The sequence below is a fragment of the Ochotona curzoniae genome, unplaced genomic scaffold, assembly GCF_017591425.1.
Source record: "Ochotona curzoniae isolate NIBS_2020 unplaced genomic scaffold, NIBS_Ocur_1.0 scaffold_3208, whole genome shotgun sequence".
NCBI lineage: Eukaryota > Metazoa > Chordata > Mammalia > Lagomorpha > Ochotonidae > Ochotona > Ochotona curzoniae.
The window spans coordinates 17,781,731-17,802,835 of NW_024467106.1; the positions used below are offsets into that span (position 1 = coordinate 17,781,731).

The 21,105-nt window shown below is 41.1% G+C and overlaps 1 protein-coding gene across 2 annotated transcripts in view; it reads right to left on the reverse strand.

Moving 5' to 3' along the window:
• Positions 1-16,946, reverse strand: part of KIAA1958 (KIAA1958 ortholog) — a 71,960-nt gene extending 55,014 nt beyond the window's left edge. For both annotated transcript variants that reach the window (XM_040963101.1, XM_040963100.1), the window contains exon 1: positions 15,756-16,946. In XM_040963101.1, coding sequence (XP_040819035.1) covers positions 15,756-16,926 — 1,171 coding nt within the window. In that variant the 5' untranslated portion in view covers positions 16,927-16,946. The remainder of the gene's footprint in view (positions 1-15,755) is intronic.
• Between the last annotated feature and the right edge of the window lie 4,159 nt (positions 16,947-21,105).

Here is a 21,105-nt window from a genome sequence, read left to right on the forward strand (position 1 = left end):
GGAGGCAGAGTTAGAAGCAAGAAGACTAACAATATTTACCGGTCACCGCTGACTTGAGTAAACAACTACAGATGCCCCCAATGTTTGAAAACGCTTACATTAAAATATGCCAGAAAAGTGTGGGGAAAAAAAAAGTTCCAGATGGCTAACCATCAGAGAAATGCAAATTAAAAAAAAACAGTTAAGATAGCACTCCATGCCCGCTAAGATGCTACAATCAGATTGGAACACTTACTGACATAACTGTGGACAAACTGGATCCACACACATGGCTGAAGAGAAGGCAAAATGGCACAACTGCTTCAGAAAACAATTTGGCAATTCCTCAAAAAGTTAAGTATAGAATTACCATGTGTTCTAGTTCACTGCTAAGTAGATAATAAAGAGAAATGCAAGCACTGGGATCCCATATGGGTGCCGGTTCTAATCCCGGCTGCTCCACTTCCCATTCAGCTCCCTGCTTGTGGCCTGGGAAAGCAGTGGAGGACAGCCCAAAGCCTTGGGACCCTGCACCCTCGTCAGAGATGCAGAAGAGGCTCCTGGCTCCTGGCTTTGGATTGGCTCAACTCTGGCCATTGTGGCTGCTTAGGGAGTCAATCAGCAGATAGAAGATCTTCCTCTCTGTCTCTCCTCTCTGTATATATGACTGTCCAACAAAAATAAATATTAAAAAGAAGAAATTTCCAAAGTTTTGGTACTATTTACTCAAACTATTTCTCTTTTACTAAAGTGTCATATTATTGTCATATTTTCCCATTGGGCCAACACCTGTCCCTCCCTTATTTCACAGATGATTTAAAGGAGAATCAGGAAAGTTGAGTAATTTGTCCCCATGTCACACAGGTAGAAAGTGTTAGAGCAACGCAGTCTGGTTCTTAGGTTCAAGTGTGTAATTACTGTATCATACTGCTTCTTAAGAACAACAGGTGGTCTAACACAACAGCTGCATTCGGAAAACCTCTAGTTTACAAATGCTGAGTTTCAAAATAATGCCTCAGTAAGAAATAACAGGGATCGAGTTTTAGGTATACACTAATGAATTTTTCCATACATGAACTCAAATATTAAAGCTATATTATTGCTTTAAGTATCAGCTATAAAAGTCGAAACATAACCAAGAACCTAGCATTCAACGCATTGTCTTTGATCAGCAGTTACGGCCCTTCCGTTCCTTTCCCCAGCAGCAGTAACACAGCAAAGCTCGTACATATTGCCCATCATCTTCAAAATTCCAACACACAAAGCTCAAGGGCAGTGAGGGCAACAGCAAGGCGCATTACAACTAACAGTGATCTGCATTACCACATCAGTTTCCTGAATCAATCACATTATACAAATACTTAAATTATAAAAATTTTTCAAGAGAACATGCCTGAATTTTCTTTTTCATGAGCATCAAGCATAGCTACAGAATTCAAAATATCAACATGATGTTATCTACTGCCTCTACCCTCAGACAAGCCAGAACCTAAATAATCATTCAATGGGGACTTTAACACAGCCTTGCAGCATGGACAGCTGCTAGCACATTTGAAAAACTAAGACATGGTGATTAAACTGTAGCCTGGAACCTTGTTCTCAAGTTTGTTAAGTGAATAAAATCACTCAGGGACTTCCTGACAGCAAAGATATTTAAACAACTGTGTTTAGTGAACGCTGAAAATCTGTGTTTTTTATGAAGCTCTCAGTTAACATCAATGATCAGGGTGTCACACATGCAGTATTAAGGCATCAGACCAACCATACAGGGATGTGTCCAAATTAGAGCCCACCATCCTTTGGAGCCTTGGAGGCTGTGGGCCTTGCAACACAATGGGTGAGAAATGAGGGAAAAATAGAGATAACAGAAGCTGCTTGACACAGCTCTTAAGTCACCACTTGAGATGCCAGCATCCCATCCTGGAAGACTTTGGGTTCAAGTCTGGCTCTGCTCTCAACTCCAGCTTCCTGCTAATGTGCACCCCAAGAGGCAGCAGTGATGGCTTAAGAAGTTGTGTGCCTGCCCTTCATATGGGAAATCCAGATTAAGTTTCAGGTCTTGATTTCAGCCCCCTGCCTGGGGCTGTTCAGGCAATTTTAAGTGAAGCAGTGATAGGATCCCACTGCCTCTTTCTCAACTCCCTCTCAAGTAAGTAAACAAATACAAAAACTAGAGCCACATGCACAGGACTGACAGCAGATGTGTAACAGCTGTACCAGTGAAGTCCCTCCCTAACCTCCTTACCATTCCACTCTGACCCCTTCCCATGGAAAGTAATCAGAACAGACCTTGTTAAGGGAATGAAAGCCATCACATGGAAGATGCAAGGTCTTTAACAAGTGTGCTGATGCCTGAGATTTGCTGACCACTCAACAGCTCTCCATCTACTCTCTCTAATGAAAGTCCTGCCAATCAATACACTGCACTCTACTTTTCATTCAAGGAAAAGGCCTTGCTTGGGGGAGGGGGAGAAATGTGTCTATTCACAGAATTACAGAAGAAATCCACAACAAAATTCTGCTCAACATCTTTAAATTTGTATTTACTTATTTGAGAGAGAGAGAGAGTTAGAGAGACAGAAAGTCATCTGCTGGTTCACTCCTCAAGTTTTCTTAGCAGCCACAGATGGGCCAGGTCAAAGGCAGAAGCAAGGGGTTCAAATTGGGTAGAAGGGACCCCACTATTTGAACCATCACCTGCTGCCCCGCAAGGCATATTAGCAAGAAGCTGGAATGAAGACTAGGGCCAGGACTTGAACTCCAATAGAAGACGTGGATATCCTGTCCCATATTCTTAAATATAAACAAACAAATAGACTGGCAACTGGCAGGATTAGAGAAGAATGAGGAAAAGGAAGAAAACAGAAAGAAAAGATAAGGAGAGAACATAAAGGCTTTTCATTTAAGGGGATGTATAATAACTGTGTAATGGAGACCATCATATCCAGTGGCATGTTGTTTAACTTTATGGCATTGTAAATATTTTTTTCTTTTTTCCTGTTGATTTTGTTTTGTGGCTTTTCACTTGGGGGGATTTACAGTGACTGTGTAGTGATGACTGACATGTCCAGATGTGAGGATATGGTGCAGTATGCATGTCTTCATCTGGACTAAGGATGGACTCCCAGTGAAACTGTTGGATGGGTCTTGACAATGGAATGCTGGATTCTCTGCCATTGTCCATGCCCACAGTGATGGACTTATGACTGTTTATGAGGAACTATACAGTTGTAATGACTTGGGCGAACTCGGTGTGTGTGGGTGGATTTGGGGAGGGCACAGAACCTATGGAACTATATTATAAAGTGACAATAATAAAAAACTGAAAAAAAAACCCACAAAAAGGACTTAACCATAAGATACCCACAAAAGAGAATAAAATATGTGAGGAAGAGTCTCAGCAGTAAAGCCAGAAAAATGGGAACAAGGGATGTAACATCTGCCTCCTTTGGTAAAAGATGTATATTTCATTTCGCCTTCATTATTTTTAGTTCTTTTATTGGCAACTTGTATACTTTAATCATCACTTGTGTATTTTAATAACCTAACAGTCAGATACTGGAAGTTATCGAAACAAGGAGTTAAATCTTCCTCTCTTATAACAAATCATCTAGGGAAAATCTCACAAGTTGATGATTCAAGCAACAGAAGTATCTGCCATTTGTTCAGAATTTTGTTAGAACTGAAAATAGAAAATTGCGTTTGAACGACTGCGATTAAAGGGTGACGAGATAAGGTGAGAGACCATTAGTGCTCAGCAAAATTATTTGTATTGATTGTCATGTACACGTATTGCCTTAATAAAGATAAAATTTTTAAAGGCAGAAAGCAATTGGTTTTGTTGAAGTAAGCAATCTTACAGATTTTAAGGCAGCACTGATGTATACCCTAACGCTCAATAAAGCAACCAAGGTGCATTAATCATTAAATCAGATTTAGTTGACTGTAAATCCAATCAATGTTCTCACCTCAAATAAAGAACAAAACTGCCTGGTAGCCACAGAAGCACCATCTTTCATTTTTTGCCTTGCTCTATAAATACTTCTTCTTGTTATAATATACTCCTCAGGGAACACAAACCTCCCACTTACATAAGCGAGATCTAGGTTGAAAGAGAAATTATCACTGGGCCTAAGATGAAGTGGGTCAGCTGCACTCTGGCCCTCTCTACTGAGACCCACAGTGAGCAGGTGGCTCCATCCGTGAGGACAGAAAGTGGGCAGTTGCTTCTCCAAGGAAAACACATTTGAACGCATAGTATAAGGGCTCATGTTTCAGTAACCTGCAACTGCCTCAGATGACCTGAGTCACCCATTACTTCATCTTCTCAGATCCCAAAAATAGAAACCACTTCTAGGAAACTAAGACCCATGTCATCCTCAGTTCTGAATTGGTCCTTGGCTTCTCAGTAACCTTAGTCAAATCCAAATTCATGCAAACTAAAGTGTATTCTTACATTTACCAGTGCATTACACTGGAATATGCATATCTGGAAGTCTCAATCAAATGTTGGTGAAGTTTAAAGATGAGGGTATTTAAAAATGGTCATGGAAAAGTGTTATTAAAACCTAAATTTACTTCCTGGGTGTTGTTCTGGACAGTGGCATCCCCTGTCAGAGGACATGAGCTCAAACCAGCTCCGGATCCAGCTTCCTGCTAGTGTGCACCCTGGCAGGCAGCGGAGGATGGTTTAAGGACTTGGATCCCTGCCATTATGTGCGAGACCAGGATGGAATTCTCAAGCCCTGGCTTCAACTTGACCCAGCCCCAGCTGGTGGGGGCATCTGGACAGTGAGCAGTGAACTAGTGGACAGAATACTGCTCTCCCTTCTCCTTCCAGCCACTCTTTCAAATAAATTAAAATAAATTAAGTAATTAAAAAAAAAGATAATTATTTTGGCTCAAAAAGTTTTGAATGTATGCAACTTTTCTTACTACCACCTCTTACAAACTTTGGGAAGATCCATTCTGTAACTTAATAACAGAGTTTCTATCTCATTTGAATAATGTGAAAATGCTCTTATATAATCAAATAAAAAAGGGAATTTTTTTGTGTAACACAAAGACAAATGATACTTTAAAACAATGTGTAGGGACCTGGTGTGTTAGCCTAGTGGCTAAAGTCCTCACCTTGTATGTACCAGGATTCCATGTGGGCCCCGCTTCCCATCCAGCTTCCTGCTTGTGGCCTGGGAAAGCAGCTGAGGACGGCCCAAAGCTTTGGGACCCTGCACCAGGATAGAAACTTGGAAAGGGCTCCTGGCTCCAGATTGGTGCAGCTCCAACCCTGGTGGCCACTTGGGGAGTGAATCAACGGAAGATTTTCCTTAGTCTTTCCTCCTCTCTGTATACCTGACTTTCCAATAAAAATAAGTTAAAAAATAATAAATCTTAAAAAAAAGATGTGCAGGCATTCACCAAAAATGGCTCCTAAAACACACAAATTTATACAAAACTGCATTTGTACAACAGAGAGCCATGAGCCTGATTTTCTACTTTTGCCTTTCAGAAAGCTAGTAAATAATCATATTTCATACTCTTAAAACTCACTAGTTAGTTGTCTGCAAAAATAAGCAATATTATAATTTTAATACTAGGTTCCTTATTGCCAATTAAATAAAATGTTTCTAAGAAATTATATAAATGTGGAATGAAAGGCCTGTAGTCCCTGAGCTTTTAACTTCCAGCTAAGAAAGATGTGCTATAGATTTAACAAAGTGGCTTAATTGTTCACTTAGCCATTGTTAGTCATTTCTCTAGAAACATGTTCTCTAAAGGCAATCTACTTAGTTTCATGAAGTCACACTTTCAACAGAATTTCAGATCAGAATCTTTGAGGTTTTTTGTTTTTGTTTTGTTTTGAACTGGGGGTGTTCTGAGAAGGTAGGAGTCAGAGGTCTCTCCCCTTACACCATAGGTGGCATAAGAATTTCAACCACATGGTTACTTTCTTATTGTACCTTCTTGGCACCCAATCTGACCTTTGCACTTTGCAGGTTTCTGACGGTGAATTATTGAATGACTGGAGGAGTGAAAGGTCATGGCAAGCTTCAAAACTTTTTAAAGATTTAACATATTTTTATTTGAATAAAGGCAGAGTCAGAGAGAAAACAAAGGGGGGGGGGGAGAATCTTTCATCCTCTGGTTCACTCCCCGTATGGCCACAATGGCTGGAGGTGGGCTGATCCAAAGCCAGGAACCAGGAACTTATTCCAGGTCTCCCACATGGGTGCAGGTTCCCAAAGATTTGAATCATCCTCTGCTACCTTCCCAGGCTGCAAGTAGAAAGCTGGATCGAAAATACAGCAGCCAGGACACAAATGATACCTCAACGGGATGCCAGTGCTGCAGGTGGAGGCTCAGCATTCTACACCACAATGCTATTCCGCCCCACCCCCGTTACTCCCCTCCTGCCCCTCCCCCTCTTTTTTACAGATTTATTACAATCTTCAAAATTCCCAATGCTGCTTTATTCTATACACAAAGAACTGGAATTTGGCTGTGGATTTTTGTGCCCTGAAGATCTTCTGGTATTACCTTAGACAAGAATGTGATTTTGGACAAGGGAATATGCAGGTGGCAAGACACTTCAAAAGGCCTAACACTACGAGGGCATCAAGCTCTATACTTGAACTCCTGAAACATCAACATCTGCTTCCTTTTCTCCAGCACTCTCATCGCTGCCATCTGTGCGCAGTTACTGACACCTCTCTAGGATTGACAGCAACTCATACTAAACAGCTCATATCCCAGCTTCTACTTCCAAAGCTATCAGTGGGATCTTCTAGGCTAATGAGCTGTGTCTCTGCTCCCCAAGATATCAGAGACATCACAGACACAGCCTTTCACAAAAGGCTCCAGCCTGTTTCAGCAAACTCTCCTGCTTCTTTTGAAACCTACCCTCAAGCTACACTCAACTGCTCACTTCCTTACACATTTGTACATGCAGTTCTGTCTGCCTGAAATGGCCTTTCCTGGGTTCCCCAGCGCTGAGGCAACTGTGCCACCACACTTAATGCATCTTTTATATGCTTGAAAATGTTGGTTTAGCTGCCTCATTCTTTAAACAATGTTGTCTAGGGGCCAGGGAAATGAGCATTCATCTTTATAATCCCCAGTCCAGCCCATGCTTGTCATATAGTTGATCCTGAAAACCAAGTGTGATACGTGGAAACACGGATGACTTGTTCAGAAGACTGGTTAAGCAAACAACACCACCAACAACAAAAACAAGACAAGACATGGCTCTTTACTCCTGATACAATCTATCAAACTCTGGGTCTTCTGAAAAATGATGTTCCACTTTCAATAATAAGAGTATCATTAGAAGACTCATGAATACCCACAGCTTTATTTATGCTGCATGATCTATATTTAAAAATAATAACCTTTAAACCATACAGAAAAACAGAACAATGTGCCTACAGTCATCAGGCTTCACATGGATGTTGATATTACCATCTGTATAATCTATCCTATACGGAAGGCACAGTAGCACTTCCATTTTATGCATGAGAAAGCTAAGCTACTTGTCAAAGTCATCTAGAAAAGGACGGACATGTCTGGGGTTCCACTTGAGGCACTCAATTTACACTTTGAGACTCTCCAAGCCTGCTAAAACTTTGGGTCAGGTCTCAGGGCAAGACCTGTGAGACCATGCTCCCTGGGCCACCATCCCACTGCTTTATGTATTGCCAATCACACAATAACGTTTCCAAGTGGGCAACATAGGAATTGCCATCACTTACTAACTGCTTTGAGATCATCATCAGGGAAGGTCTTGCAGATTCTTACCCAGAGAGCAGTCAGGGAACCTACAGAATCCCAAGACACTTCTGTAAACCTCGGTGACTCTTTCTTTTTGGGAGATACAATCTCCTGGATCTCCCCCGGGAGGTCGTTTCCCTTTTCCTCATCTTTCCATGTTCACTTGTTCACTTTGAAAAAAAAAAAGTTCTCTCTCTGCAACTGACTCCCAGATTTTCATTTCTATACTAAGTGAGGCAAAAACCCATTGAGCTTTGCTGGTAGCAGTCTCTTCTTAATATAAACCCATGTTCTCACAGCTCAGATTTATGAAGTGTCAACATTCTGTCATATTTGTCACAAAATTTTTAGGGGAAATGTTCCAAATACACTTTGTTTCCGGTGTATCTATTCCTATCTGTCATGTCCAACTTCCTGAAATGCATATGTTTAACATACAAAACACAGGACTAGTCATGTTTTTAACTATGATATTTTAATAATATTGTAGTGTAAAGTAATATTAGACAACTTTCAAATATTTACACGTTACCAATACATATAGACATGGCTGACTCGTTAACTCCACTGATAAATACAACTTCTTTTTTCTTTTCTCTATCGACAGTAACTGAGATTTTTCACTTAGTATAGTTATAATTAGTAATTTTTGCCTTTCTGATAGGAGCGAAATAGCACTTCATTGTTTTAACTTGCACTTCCCTGGGTACGGCATAGACACCAGCAAATCCTTAGCTAAGAACACTGTGACCTTGCTGAAACACAAACTTGAAAAGCAAGTTTCCGGCCTCTCCTAAGGGGAAACACAGATGCATAAGGAGAGATTTTCTGAAACAGGAAGAGGGCTCAAAACCCTTGTGTGACTAAATGCAACAAAAATGTGACCCGTAACGTGGATCCTCAACACCTAGATGGCTGCTTCTCGAACTACAACGTGCTTGAAGTCTCCTGGAGATCATTCAGGTTCAGATTGTGTGGGTCTGGACACTAAACACCATAAACGAGCTTCCCGGTGATGCTGGTCCACTGACTGCATTTTAACAGATGGAGGACTAAAACAGAGAAAAACTCACAAAACTCACAATCTACTTCATTAAAGAAGTAGGCATTTAGTATCGTAGATAAGACACTGTAAGAGACACCTGCAGGACTACAAGCTCCGCCTTCAGCTTCAACTTCTTGCTAATGCTAATGTGCATCCTGACAGACAGCAGGTGACAGCTCAAGTCCTCAGGCCTGAGATCCCGGTGGGAGACTTGGATTGGGTTCTGGGCTTCCGGCTTTAGCTCAAGTCAGCCCCAGCTACTATGGGCATTTGGGGAATGAATAGCGGATGCAAGATTTCTGTGTCTCTACCTTTCAAATAACATGAAAAACAAACTAACATGTTTAAATAAAGAGTACTGAGAAACAGTAGTATTGATAACGATGATAATGAAAATAAAAATACTAGTAAAGGTGCAATTAAAATTATTTATTTCATGTTTATCCCAGGCTAGGTAGTCTCTTTAGTGCTTTATGTGTGTTTCTGCATCTGATCCTCACAATAACTGCAAGACAGACTCATCATTATTATATAAAAAAGGAACAGTCTCAGAACAGTGGAATGCATCGCTAAGGTCAGGAAGCCAAGCAGCAGGCAGGGCCAGGAGTCACCTCAGATGCATTTGGGTTTTTTTGCTTGTTTAAGACTTATTAAGACTTATTTTTATTTAAAAGGCAGATTGTAGAGAGAAGGAGACAGAGAAAAGAAGGTCTTCCATCTGCTGGTTGATGCCCCGCATGCCTGACCCAAAGCTGGGAGCCTGGAGCTTCTTCTTGATCTCCCATGTGGGTACAGGGGCCCAAAGAGCTGGACCATCCTCTGCTGCTTTCCCAGGCCATTGGCAGAGAGGGAGCTGGATCGAAGTGGAGCAGCTGGGGCATAAACTGACACCTATGTGCAATGCTGGCACCACAGGGCAGAGAATTAGCATGCTGTGCCACATCAGGCCCAGATGTTGTTCACTCTTACATGGCAGGCTCTTTTTTTTTTTAAGATTTATTTTATTTGAAAGATAGAGTTAAGCAACCACAGAATGAGAAATATCACCTCCACTAGTTCACTCCTCAAGTGGAAAAATTGGCTAGAGCTGGGCCTGACCAAAACCAGGAGCTTCATCTGGGTCTCCCATGTGGTTACAGGGACTCAACCTGCACCTAACTGTTGCTTTCCCAGGTTCATAAGCAGGGAGCTCAATAGATTACAGCTACTAGGCTACAAACCAGCTGCAGTGCTGGCCACCAGGCTCTGCTATCTTACTGCTCAGAACTGCAAGCCAAATAATCCTCAGAAGAACACCTCTTAGTGATAAGCAGCAAATGATGACCAAAAAAACAAGCAAACAAAGAATAAAATGTTTTCTTTGTCTCCCTGGTCTTTCAAAAATGTTTGTCTTTAGTCCTTTAGCAGGAAGCTATGACAAAAGCTCTAGCTGGAAAAACAAACTATAGTCTAGATTATTCTTCCTCTTCTTTTTTATTTTGCTGAAAGATTTATTTTTATTTTAAAAGCAGATTTAAAGAGAAAAGGAGGGCCAGAGAGAGATCTTCCATCTGCTGTTTTTCCAATACCAAATTGCCACAACAGTCTGAGTTGAACCAATCAGAAGCCAGGAGCTTCCTTGGGTTCCCTGCATGAATGCAGGGTCCCAATGACTTGGAACTATCCTCCATTGCTTTACCAGGTCATAAACAAGGAACTGGATGGGAAGTGGAGCAGCCGGGACATGAACCAGTGCCTATGTGGGATGCCGGCACTCGCAGCCAGAAGATTAGCCTAGTGAGTCACAACAGCAAACCTTTTATATTTTTACTCAAAATTAGAGTTACAGAGAGGAGGGGAGATAGAAAGACACAGAGAGAGAGAAAGAAACACTTTCCATACACTCTTCAAATGGCCACAATTATCCAGAGGTGGACTGGCCCTTATCCCGAAGTCATGAGTACCTCTGGGTCTCCCACATGGATGCAGGGTCCCAAGGACTTGAGCCATCCTCTACTGATTTTACAGACCATACACATGGAGCTGGATCAGGAAGGGAGCAGCCAGGATATGAACAGGCACCCATATGGAATGCTGGCACAACAGTAAGAAGCTTAGTCTATTTTACAGCAGCACCTGCCCCATCTGGAAGGAGCATTCGTTTTATGCAATTGGGAAATACGTGTGTACACACAGATACACATATACAAGAATGTAAATAAGCACATACATTTATACAAATTTCTATTCCTGATATTAGAAAACTATTCCAGCATATCTCTGAATTCCAAACAACAATTCTATTTGCCTACATAAGAAAACTAAATGTTCAGAAGAAAACTGAAAATAATATGTATATAAGCAGTTTACAGGCAACCTGACTTGGCAGCCCCTCACAAGAATAGTGTTTAGAATATTCTTGGGAAAATATCTGCACCCCACCCCACTGAGCTACGTAGCTGGTAGAGGGTTGATGTCAATAAGGTTCAAGGGCAGCAGTTCAGTGGCCCCCGAGGGGTTCAGGGTTCGTGCAAGGGCTGCTCTACAGCTTCCTTCTTCTACTAGACATGAAAATCAGCAGCACAATCATCTCACGTCCACAGTCGAGCAGGTTAGGCTCTTACAGAGAGGGAGCCGCCGTGACGAATGGTGAACAGTAAATAACACACTGTCGGAAGCCAGGATGAAAGCCTGCTTCGAGATCTGCTTTGAACTAAGGCAATTCACTCTCTCTTTTAACTTATTTCAACTCAGATTCTGACAAGAGTAACTATTATTTATAGTGTCAATACAGACCAAGAAACTGGATGTTAATATGTAATTTTTAAAAGCTCAATGAACTCAATTTTGAGTAATTTTTCAAAAAGCATGTTAAATGATTGAGACTACACCACTTTTCCTCTGAAGGTGTTTTGTATAAAATATAATCAAACATTAAAAATTAGAAGAGAAAATATAACATAATCAATAACCACTAAAAACTAGAAATAGATGAAATTGTGAAGATGTGGTATTTGAATCAATTCAATAACAAAAGGGAATTATTTGGTAAATAGTGTGAGACTCCACCCCAAACACATACTCTAATTGTAAAGTTAAAAGCTGGAAAAGGAAGAACTAAAAGAAAAACAATTATAAGGTAATAGTAACAATAATAAATTATAATTTGCTTCTTAATAAGCAAAACGCAAGTACAGGAAAGAGGACAAACAGATGCTGAAAGAACAGCTTTCAGAAAAACAAAATACACAGCTCAAAAATGTCACCAGCATTGTTAAAAAACAGTGGTAAACTGGGAAATGTATTCCCCAATATGCATGATACATGTTGAGTTACATATAAAAACATATTTGGACATACTAAAAGATAAAGATAGGTATTATCAAAAGAGGTATAAATATTCTAAACCTGATAAGCAAAAATTGATTTCTTGTTACCATAACATTTCTGGGAATAGAGCTGATTAATAAAAAAGATTCATGTGAAAAATCATAAATGAAGCTTTTCTCTCTCTCTCTCTCTATACACCACACATGTATTAGGTATATGACTATAGTTATTTACATATACCTATAAAAATCCAACTCATGATGCAATGGACTTAATTTCGTTATGACAAATGCCTCATATTTAACACGAAAACTTAAGAAAATAACGGAATCTAAGCTACTGGCAGACAGTCAATAATTCTTCTAATAACGTAAGTCCTCTTTACTCCTTGCTTGCTAAGATTTGGATTGAGAAGAATGGTAGGGTTGACATGAAAATTAACGATCGTATCCACACCTTGATTAACATTTTATGACTTTATCAGTTCAGTTCTGAACAGAAATAAGGATGATTTTCCACTGGGAGAATTTAAATGGCTTCAGGAATACTAAACAAAATGAAACAATTTTTCTTTGTTTCTGGCAGACTCAACAGTCACTTGTCAAATTAATCATTTTAAAAATAGTACTTGAAGATAGGCAGTATTTCTTCAATGATGTGATAGCAATCCAAGCTTCCGCTGTGTCTGTGTCTAACAGCCTCCTCTCGTCTTCAGCTCGCTCATTCTAAACCCACTTTCTGCTCCGTCTCATGTGCTTTCCTAAGTGACTGAGTAAGGGCTGTCTGTACATAAGTCCTATATGGGTGCACAGGTTAGTTTTTCACTATTTAACTTTGTGTTTGGGATGAAGACTGGTTTGTTATAAATAAATATGCAAACATAAAAAATCAATATTCAGAAAACAGATTCGAGGTTAAATAGTCTTTCTCTGATGCTAACAGTAGAGTAACATAATATCCTTCCAGAGGCCAATGGATCAAAACACTTGGATCATTCTTTGAGAAATTCCCACTACCAATTCTTCACACTGCTCTCTTTGAGAGCTCAAGTCCAAGCCAAATCAATTTTCCTTGTAAGTGTGAAGCCCAAGTTTGTGACTGTATATGCTATGTGCTATTCTTGGAAATACCTGCTTTTTATAGTTGTCAAGATGTACAATGTTAATGAGGGAAGAAGAAAACCTAAAAGAGCACAACATACACAATAAGAAATGGATTATTTCCTCTTAAAAAAGCCTCAGTTTCTTTTCCAAAATAACTACATAGCAAGATATTCACATGTGGTTTAGTAAGGAGCCTCAGCACCTCTTTTAGTGTTGTACTAGGCAGATTTTGGGAAATCTTACATCCTGTGTTACAGGGTAAGTAGCAGAAGGATGTGTGCAAATGGTCTTATTAAACTGTTTGATATACTGGATCACTCTGCAAAGTACATTTCTGAACTCCATCCTCAAATGTAAATTAAATAAAAATACAGAAAACATCACCAGGTTAGGTCTGCTAATTTACATGGAAAAAGAGGAGTTGGAAGAGAAACAAATAAATAAGCCAGATTCACAACTAGTCAAATAAAAAGGTACTTTCCCAACCTAATAAAGACAGCATTCTGCCAAAGACCACAGTGTTATTCAGTGGTAGAAGCAAAACAGAAAAACAAATGTGTTTATTTTTCATAGAAAGAAAAAGACAACCTACGAAATTAAAGAAAATACTTGCAGATCACATATCTGATAAGGGACTTACATGTCCAATGCATAAAGAACTATTACAACTCACCAATAAAAAAGCAGTTGTTTTTCTAAAAAATGAGCCAAGGATTTAAATGTGTATTTCTCAAAAGAGATACAAATGGCCAATAAGCACATGACACAAAGCTCAGTATCACCAGTCATCAGAGTCACAATGACCCTGCCTCACACAACTAACAGGACAGCTATCCTACTTGTCAACTTGGAAAACAAATGCTGGAGGTAATGTGAAGAGACAGGAGGCTTCAGACACTGCCTCTGAGATTCTAAGACAGTGCAGCTGCTTTGCAAAATAGTTTGGCAGCTCCACACAAACTTTCAACACACAGAGTCACCTATTTTTAAAAAAATACACACTAGCAATTCCATTTCTAGGTAGCTGCCTAAGCAAGAAGAAAATCCATGCTTACACAAAAATATTTAGACAAATGTTCATATCAGAATTATTCTTAATAGACAGAACATGGAAACAATCCAAATGTCTATCAATTGATGAAAGCAAGAATAACATACAGTATATTCATGCAGTAAAATATTTGGCAATACAAAGGGAAAAAGTGCACTAATCATGAAAACATGATGCTAGCTACAAGAAGACGGTAACAAAGAGGCACATGTTATGATTCAATTAGTATGAAACATAGAGAATAGGCAAATCCGTGGAGGCAGAGAGTAAATTAGTGGTCGCCAGGACTGTAGCAGGGCAAGAATGACTGTTAATGAGCACGGGTTCCTTTCTAGGGTGATCAAAATGTTCTGAAATCAGGTAACAGTGACAACTGAACAATTCTAAATATACATAAAGCCACTGAATCATACACTATAAAATAATAAACATTATGATATAAGAAGTCATTCTCTAAAAATGAACAAACTGAAACACACATTTTCTACTCAAGATAGGAATACTTTTCAGTATATACTTTATTAAACTATGCTACAAAATCATAAATGAAAGATTACTTCTGGGGAATCTAGATTTTAGTTGACATTAAAATTAGAAAACCTTTTGGTAAAGCAATTTATTTCTAAGATTTTTCAAAGAAAGGACACATGTGCTTCAGGCTTCTAGGAAGCTTTTCTAAAATACTTATTTTTGAGAAGGAATGAAGAGAAATGAAAATGTGTAGAGAGCAGATTTCAGTATTCCATGGGTATCCATCCAGTTCTGGCCTGGCAGATCTGAATCATGAACCCAGAGACATGAGACTCAAATAACCCATGTTAACTAAATACTCAGTGTCAGAATGCGAGCATCACAGGGAGAAGCCTTGTGTAATTATCTCACTCTCCTCTCAATCCATTCCAGTTAGGCTCACATGACAAAGGGGCAAGTTATCTGACTCTTCAGTTTTGACCAAAAAAGTCCAACGCGGTTTTTAGGAATATTTGTTTCCTTTCTAAAAATTTGTTTTAAGCCACATGCCAACCTTAATGACCAGTGACGCAAATTGTTTCGGACAAAATAAATGGTAATAGAAAAGCATTAGGTTTATTATTATCAAATGCCTCAGTCAACACAATTTTGACCTCAAACAGCAAATAAATATCTTCAGCTTGACAGAAAAAAAAAGCCTTTAAAAAGCTTTGAAGAATAACTTCATTATCAACATATGTGGCTTAGGATCAGACGGCAAATTTATACCTAGCTGTACAGCATCAACAGCCCAATCCTGTAGTTGTCCTCTTGGCCCTAAGACCTGACAGCTGGATGACTGCCTCACCATATCCAATGAATTCCCTTCATCATATTGCCTAGATATAATCTACTTTATCATTTTTATCTTTTTGAGAAAAATAAAGGACTGAATTCTAGTAAATTGAGACAACAGTGTTAGAAGTGCTGACGGCGCAGAATTCTCTGACGTATGCGGATGAGGGACTTGGTGTCACCTCATGCACCATACCTGGTATGCACTGTGCTGTGGCCTCAGTGGTTATGGTTGGTGCGACCTGGGGCTGCTGTTGGCTGGAGCTCACTTCTGGCTCTGTGTTGACTGAAGGAGAAAGGGCCACCTCACAGGAAGAGACCTGGCTGGGCAGATGGGGCAGGAACTCTTCCGAAGCAATTTGTTCATCTTGTCCAGGAAGTTGCAGGGCAGACAAAGGGATGCTGATCTGCTTGTTAGGATGGGATGTGCTCACAGGCATCTGCATGGCTACCTGCTGACTGGTGCCATGTGCACCAGGGGGTCCTCTGTTTGGTGAAGCCAGAGACACCCTCGCAGTCTTCTGGACGATTGGTCTGGAGATCACAGAGGGGGATGCAGACATACCATGTGGGTCCAGCTCCGTGCTGATGGCAGATGTGACATGAGAAACAAGCTTAGCAGACCCAACACAGGATGGACCAGCATGAGCCTGAGTCTTGGGTTTTGCCATCTGTGTCAATGACAGAGCTGGTCCATCTACTCCTCCAGTCAGCTCTGCATTTGCCACAATGTAATAGTCTTCTGGAATTTCTTGTTTGATTTTCTTGATGATGACATCATTGCTGCATTCATCCATCATCTGCGCTTGAGAGCTTGAATGGAGGGAAGATGGCACCACTCCAGGCCTTTTGCGTGTAATGCTTTGAGGCCTTTGGGTTTGGGGTTCAAAGTCACTGTCCTCATCAGTAACAGAAGACTCACAAACCATGTCAAAGAGGGTGTTTTCATCCTCATATTCTTCAACGGCCTCATCCAGTTCAGAAGGCTCACTGCAGTAAGAGAAGTCGCAGGAGTCTCTGGTTCGGTTACAGTCTAGCTTTGCTTTTACTGGTCTCCCAGGGTACCTTTCCACAGGGCTAGTCTGTGTCTCAGAAGGCACCCCGATTATACTGGGACTATCAGAGTTAAAACTTCTATTATCCTGGAAACACACTCTCTCTTGGGACCCAGCTCTGCAAGTAGCTGTTAGGGGCCAGTGGTAAGCATGGCCAGCACTACAGCCCCACATTGCCGTCAGGTTCCCATGGGAACCTTCAGAAAGCAGGTGTTTCAGGTTTGGAATGAGGCTGCAAATGGTCCCATGGCTGTGGGCCCAGCTGACCAATTTGGACAGATTCTCAGATGAGGTATGAAGACAATCCTCCATGTTAAAAGATCAGCGGTGTCTTTCCTAAAGAGAGATAATCAAAATAAGAAGCCATTATTACCCAAGATATCTGCATCTCAGTTACTCTCATTTCTTCCTACTATAATCACTTGGCATAAAATTTAAAAAAAGAAATATACTACAAATATACTTAAGGTTTGGCATTTAGCACAGTGGTTGAGATGCCACCTAGGATGCTCTCATCCCATACTGGAGTTCCTGGTTCGAATCCCAGATCCACTTCCAAATTGTGCTATCCTGTTGGTGCACACCCTGGGAGCCAGAAGTAGTGGGGTCCCTGCCACATACGTGGGAGATCCAGACAGAATTCCCAGCTCCCAAGCAGTTGAGGAGTAAAACAGTAGATGGCAAAGCTCCTCAAACTCTCTCTGCCTTTCAAAGAGAAGTAAACAAATTAAAAAAAAAAACTGTATTAGTTAATATCATTACATATGGACAAGGAAGAGAAAAGCAGCAGAGAAAAAAACTCAAAACAGTTGATGACCTTTTGTTGGTATCCTTCATTGTTATTGTAACACCTGCACATGAAAAAAAGCAAAGAAAAAAAAGCAATGAAAGAGTGTATTTTTCAAGGTACATTTAACTTCCACAGTCATAGACAGCTTCAATCACTTAGCTTTAAAAGGTGTGAAGTGTGCCACCACTTGTATTAACCAAGAGGATGCACATCCAATGTCACTCTTTGTCTTCAAAAACTGCACTGACAGAGGCAGAGACAACCAAGGACGCTTGGCTCCATTCTAGTGTGACTATCAAAGAAGGGAAGACAAACTTCTGCTGGACATCAGAACACAAGGAAACCTGAACTCTATGGAGGAACTGAGGGACTACATTTAGGGAATGGGGAAAGAACAGAATGGCAGGAAACCTGTGGGAGGGACAGGCCAAAATCCATGCTGAAACCACTCTTAGGATCAGGCTTCCCACCTCCTGACCATCTGAAATCCTGTCTTTCATGCCACAATAGGAGGTAAAAGGTCAATACAGTATATTCATCTCTCTGAGATGCACATAAACCCAAGGATAACCAACAACCAAACAGGATGAATCGTTTTTCATGATTCATTAGGTGTCAAAAAGAACTACTTGTAAAGCAGGTTTTTGGTCTGGTGGTTAGGCTGCCAGCGCCTAGCTCAGGCTCTTGGTTCCAGCTTCCTGCTAAAGCAGATCCTGGGAGGCAGTTCAAATGCAGACCTGGATTGAGCTCCAGCTCCTGTCTTTGGTCCCCCTCACCCCCACCACTACAGTTCAGCCGTTGTGGGCATCTAGACAACGAATCAGCACATGGAAGCATTCTTGCCATGTCTCTCTCGCTCTTTTTCTGTTTTGCAAATACGTGCATACATACACATGCACATAAACATCACTTGTTGTGAGTCTGTGACTGCATGAGAATGAGAACAACTCAACGCACTGCAAAAGGGTAAGGCATCAGCTTGTGAGCAGAAAGGTTACCACTTCTGCCAGGAGAAAATCCTGGAGGGAATGAGGGTGAGAGGCTCAGCGATCTTTGTATGTGGCTTAGTTGGCCCCAATTAGCTGAAGTGGCAGGTGTTGCACTGAAGGCGGCCTTGGCACTGAGTAACCAAGGTAGCCAGAATGCCAGGTGGCTATGCCAAACTGCACATCTGAGCCTTATTTCTCACTCTGCCTCCATGGCTCTTCATTCATCAGTGGGGATAGAAAATTCAAGCCATTTAACAAATTACCGTGGTCTTTGTGATGTGGCATTCTGCATTCCCCTATTCCCACTGATTCTCACACACCTCATTCTCTGGCTTGAGTTGAGGTGCAGCCCCTTCAGATGGATCCTGGAGCTAGCTCTTAGTGCAGCCCTTCCAGACTCCTTGCTACCTCCAAGGTTTCTTTGGGTTCCCTCACCCGCGCAGTTGTTGTCTCTTGAGGAATCTGCCTGTGCAGCTTTGGCTTCAGTGATTTTCTTTTCTTTTCTTTTTTTAAGATTTATTTTATTTTTATTGGAAAGGTGGATAAACAGAGAGGAAGATCCTCTGTCCGATGATTCACTCCCCAAGTGAGCGCAACGGCCAATGCTATGCTGATCTGAAGCCAGGAGACTCTTCCGGGTTTCCCACACGGGTGCAGGGTCCCAAAGCTTTGGGCCGTCCTCGACTGCTTTCCCGGGCCACAGGCAGGGAGCTGGATGGGAAGTGGAGCTGGCGGGAATAGAACCTGCACCCACAAGGGATCCCGGGCATGCAAGGCGAGGACCTTAACCACTGCGCCACCGCGCCGGGCCCATTCAGTGATTTTCTTATCTGTCTCCTAGACGTGACTTGAGGGTGAGCACTATGATTTCACTGTTCATTCAACAATGAGAAACTGTGTCAAAATACACAAATTAACAAGACAAGGTCCTGCCCTTGAAGCATTACATAGTTTGTTGTCTAGCAAAGAGTTGGTTTCAAGTAAATAATGGGGGGTGGGGAACCCACCACCAATACCATAAACATTAACAAACCAAACATGTAAGATCTTCAAATAAGCAATAGGCACTGTGGCATAGCGAGCCAAGTTACCTCCTGCAACTGCCAGTATCCCATGGGTGCTGGTTGGAGTCCCAGCTGCTCCACTTCCTATCTAGTTCCCTGCTAATATGCCTGGGAAAGTAATGTAAGATTTCCCAAGTGTTTGGGCCCCATGTGAGACCAGGAAGAAGCTCCTGCTTCTGTCCGATCCAGCCACAGCCACTGTAGCCAATTCAGGAGTGGACCAGTGGATGCAGTCATTTTTCTTGTAATCACTCAAGGAATCATAGTGTCTTTGTCTCTAGTGGTATAACTGAAACACAGGTGTATACATGCAGCCAGCGACCGTGTGCAGAGTTCATACACAGAGAACAGATCACTAGTGTGGCCGTTGAGAACCTGTAACTCAAGGTCAGAAATTACACATGTGGCCTCACACAAGTCACTCATTACCTCTAAGTCTAGAGTGACAGGACATGTCAACATGATCTTACAGCTCCTTCCTACTCCAGTAACTGGGGACTGACTTTACGGTCCTTCCACACAACTTTAGTTGTAGTAGAAATGTGACTTAAGAGAAAAAGGGGTGTGTAAGTGTTGAGCTTTTCAACACGGCTATTCAATTGGGGTGACAGAGAGCTCTGTCTACTCTTACTCGTTAGAGGGAGTCATGGCAATTGAGACTAACTAGTCCGAGGACACAGCTGTGGACAAGACACATAAAACCAAGTCACTAGTGGGTTCTTTTGAGAAAGGCCTCTATTCAAAACAAAGACTAGTCTCGTTTTTTTAACTTGGTGTCCTTTCACTTTCTTCCTGGGGGCGGGGCAGGAAACATGACTGGAGGGGAATGACAACCTAACAGTAAGAGTGACCCAAATGAGCTTGGGTCCTGATGACAACATGGAAATCCCAACTCCCTCTTCTGCACCCTTGCTACCTGCAGGTGAGAGCCAAGATCCTGGGCTTGTGGAAGCCCGATGGTGACGACCGCTGTTAACACACAGGTGAACTCAATTACTGTGATGCCCACAAAATCATATGCCTAATCCCTGCTTTTGATGCTGTTCAGCAGAATCCTTCATCTCTCTACAACATTTCCAGCCTAATTGTTACTGAAACTGAACACTAAAACTAAATTCTTGGGGGTGTCTTTAATTCTATGCCAAAATGTTTGTTTTGCCTGTTTTCATTTTGATCATAACAGATAATATAACACAGTATATTAGTAACCATCTGAATAATCATCATCTTAGCTTGCCCATGTTAATTTCTGCACCATTTTACCTGAACTGGCATAATCACCTAAGTGGCATTATATCTGTTGGGACACCTAATCACGCCATATTATTTTTAATAGATAAAAATATGTAAAACTTTTGTACCAAGTATTTTCAAACAAACATTACTATGACTTGACAACATTAAAATAGTATAACATGATGATAGAGGAAGAAACCACACAGTGAGCATGACACAGTAATGAGAAAAAGTGTTGAAATAAGTGATTCCTGTTAACAGAAGATAACATTCATTATGGCATAATAGTTAAACAAAGATGTTGCAACAATTCAAATACATAGAATATGCCAGAATCAAAGCACAACCTTGTAAATGCAGTTGAAACTCAAGACAACCTGCTGTCCAGGTGAGAATCCCATACAATGGTGAA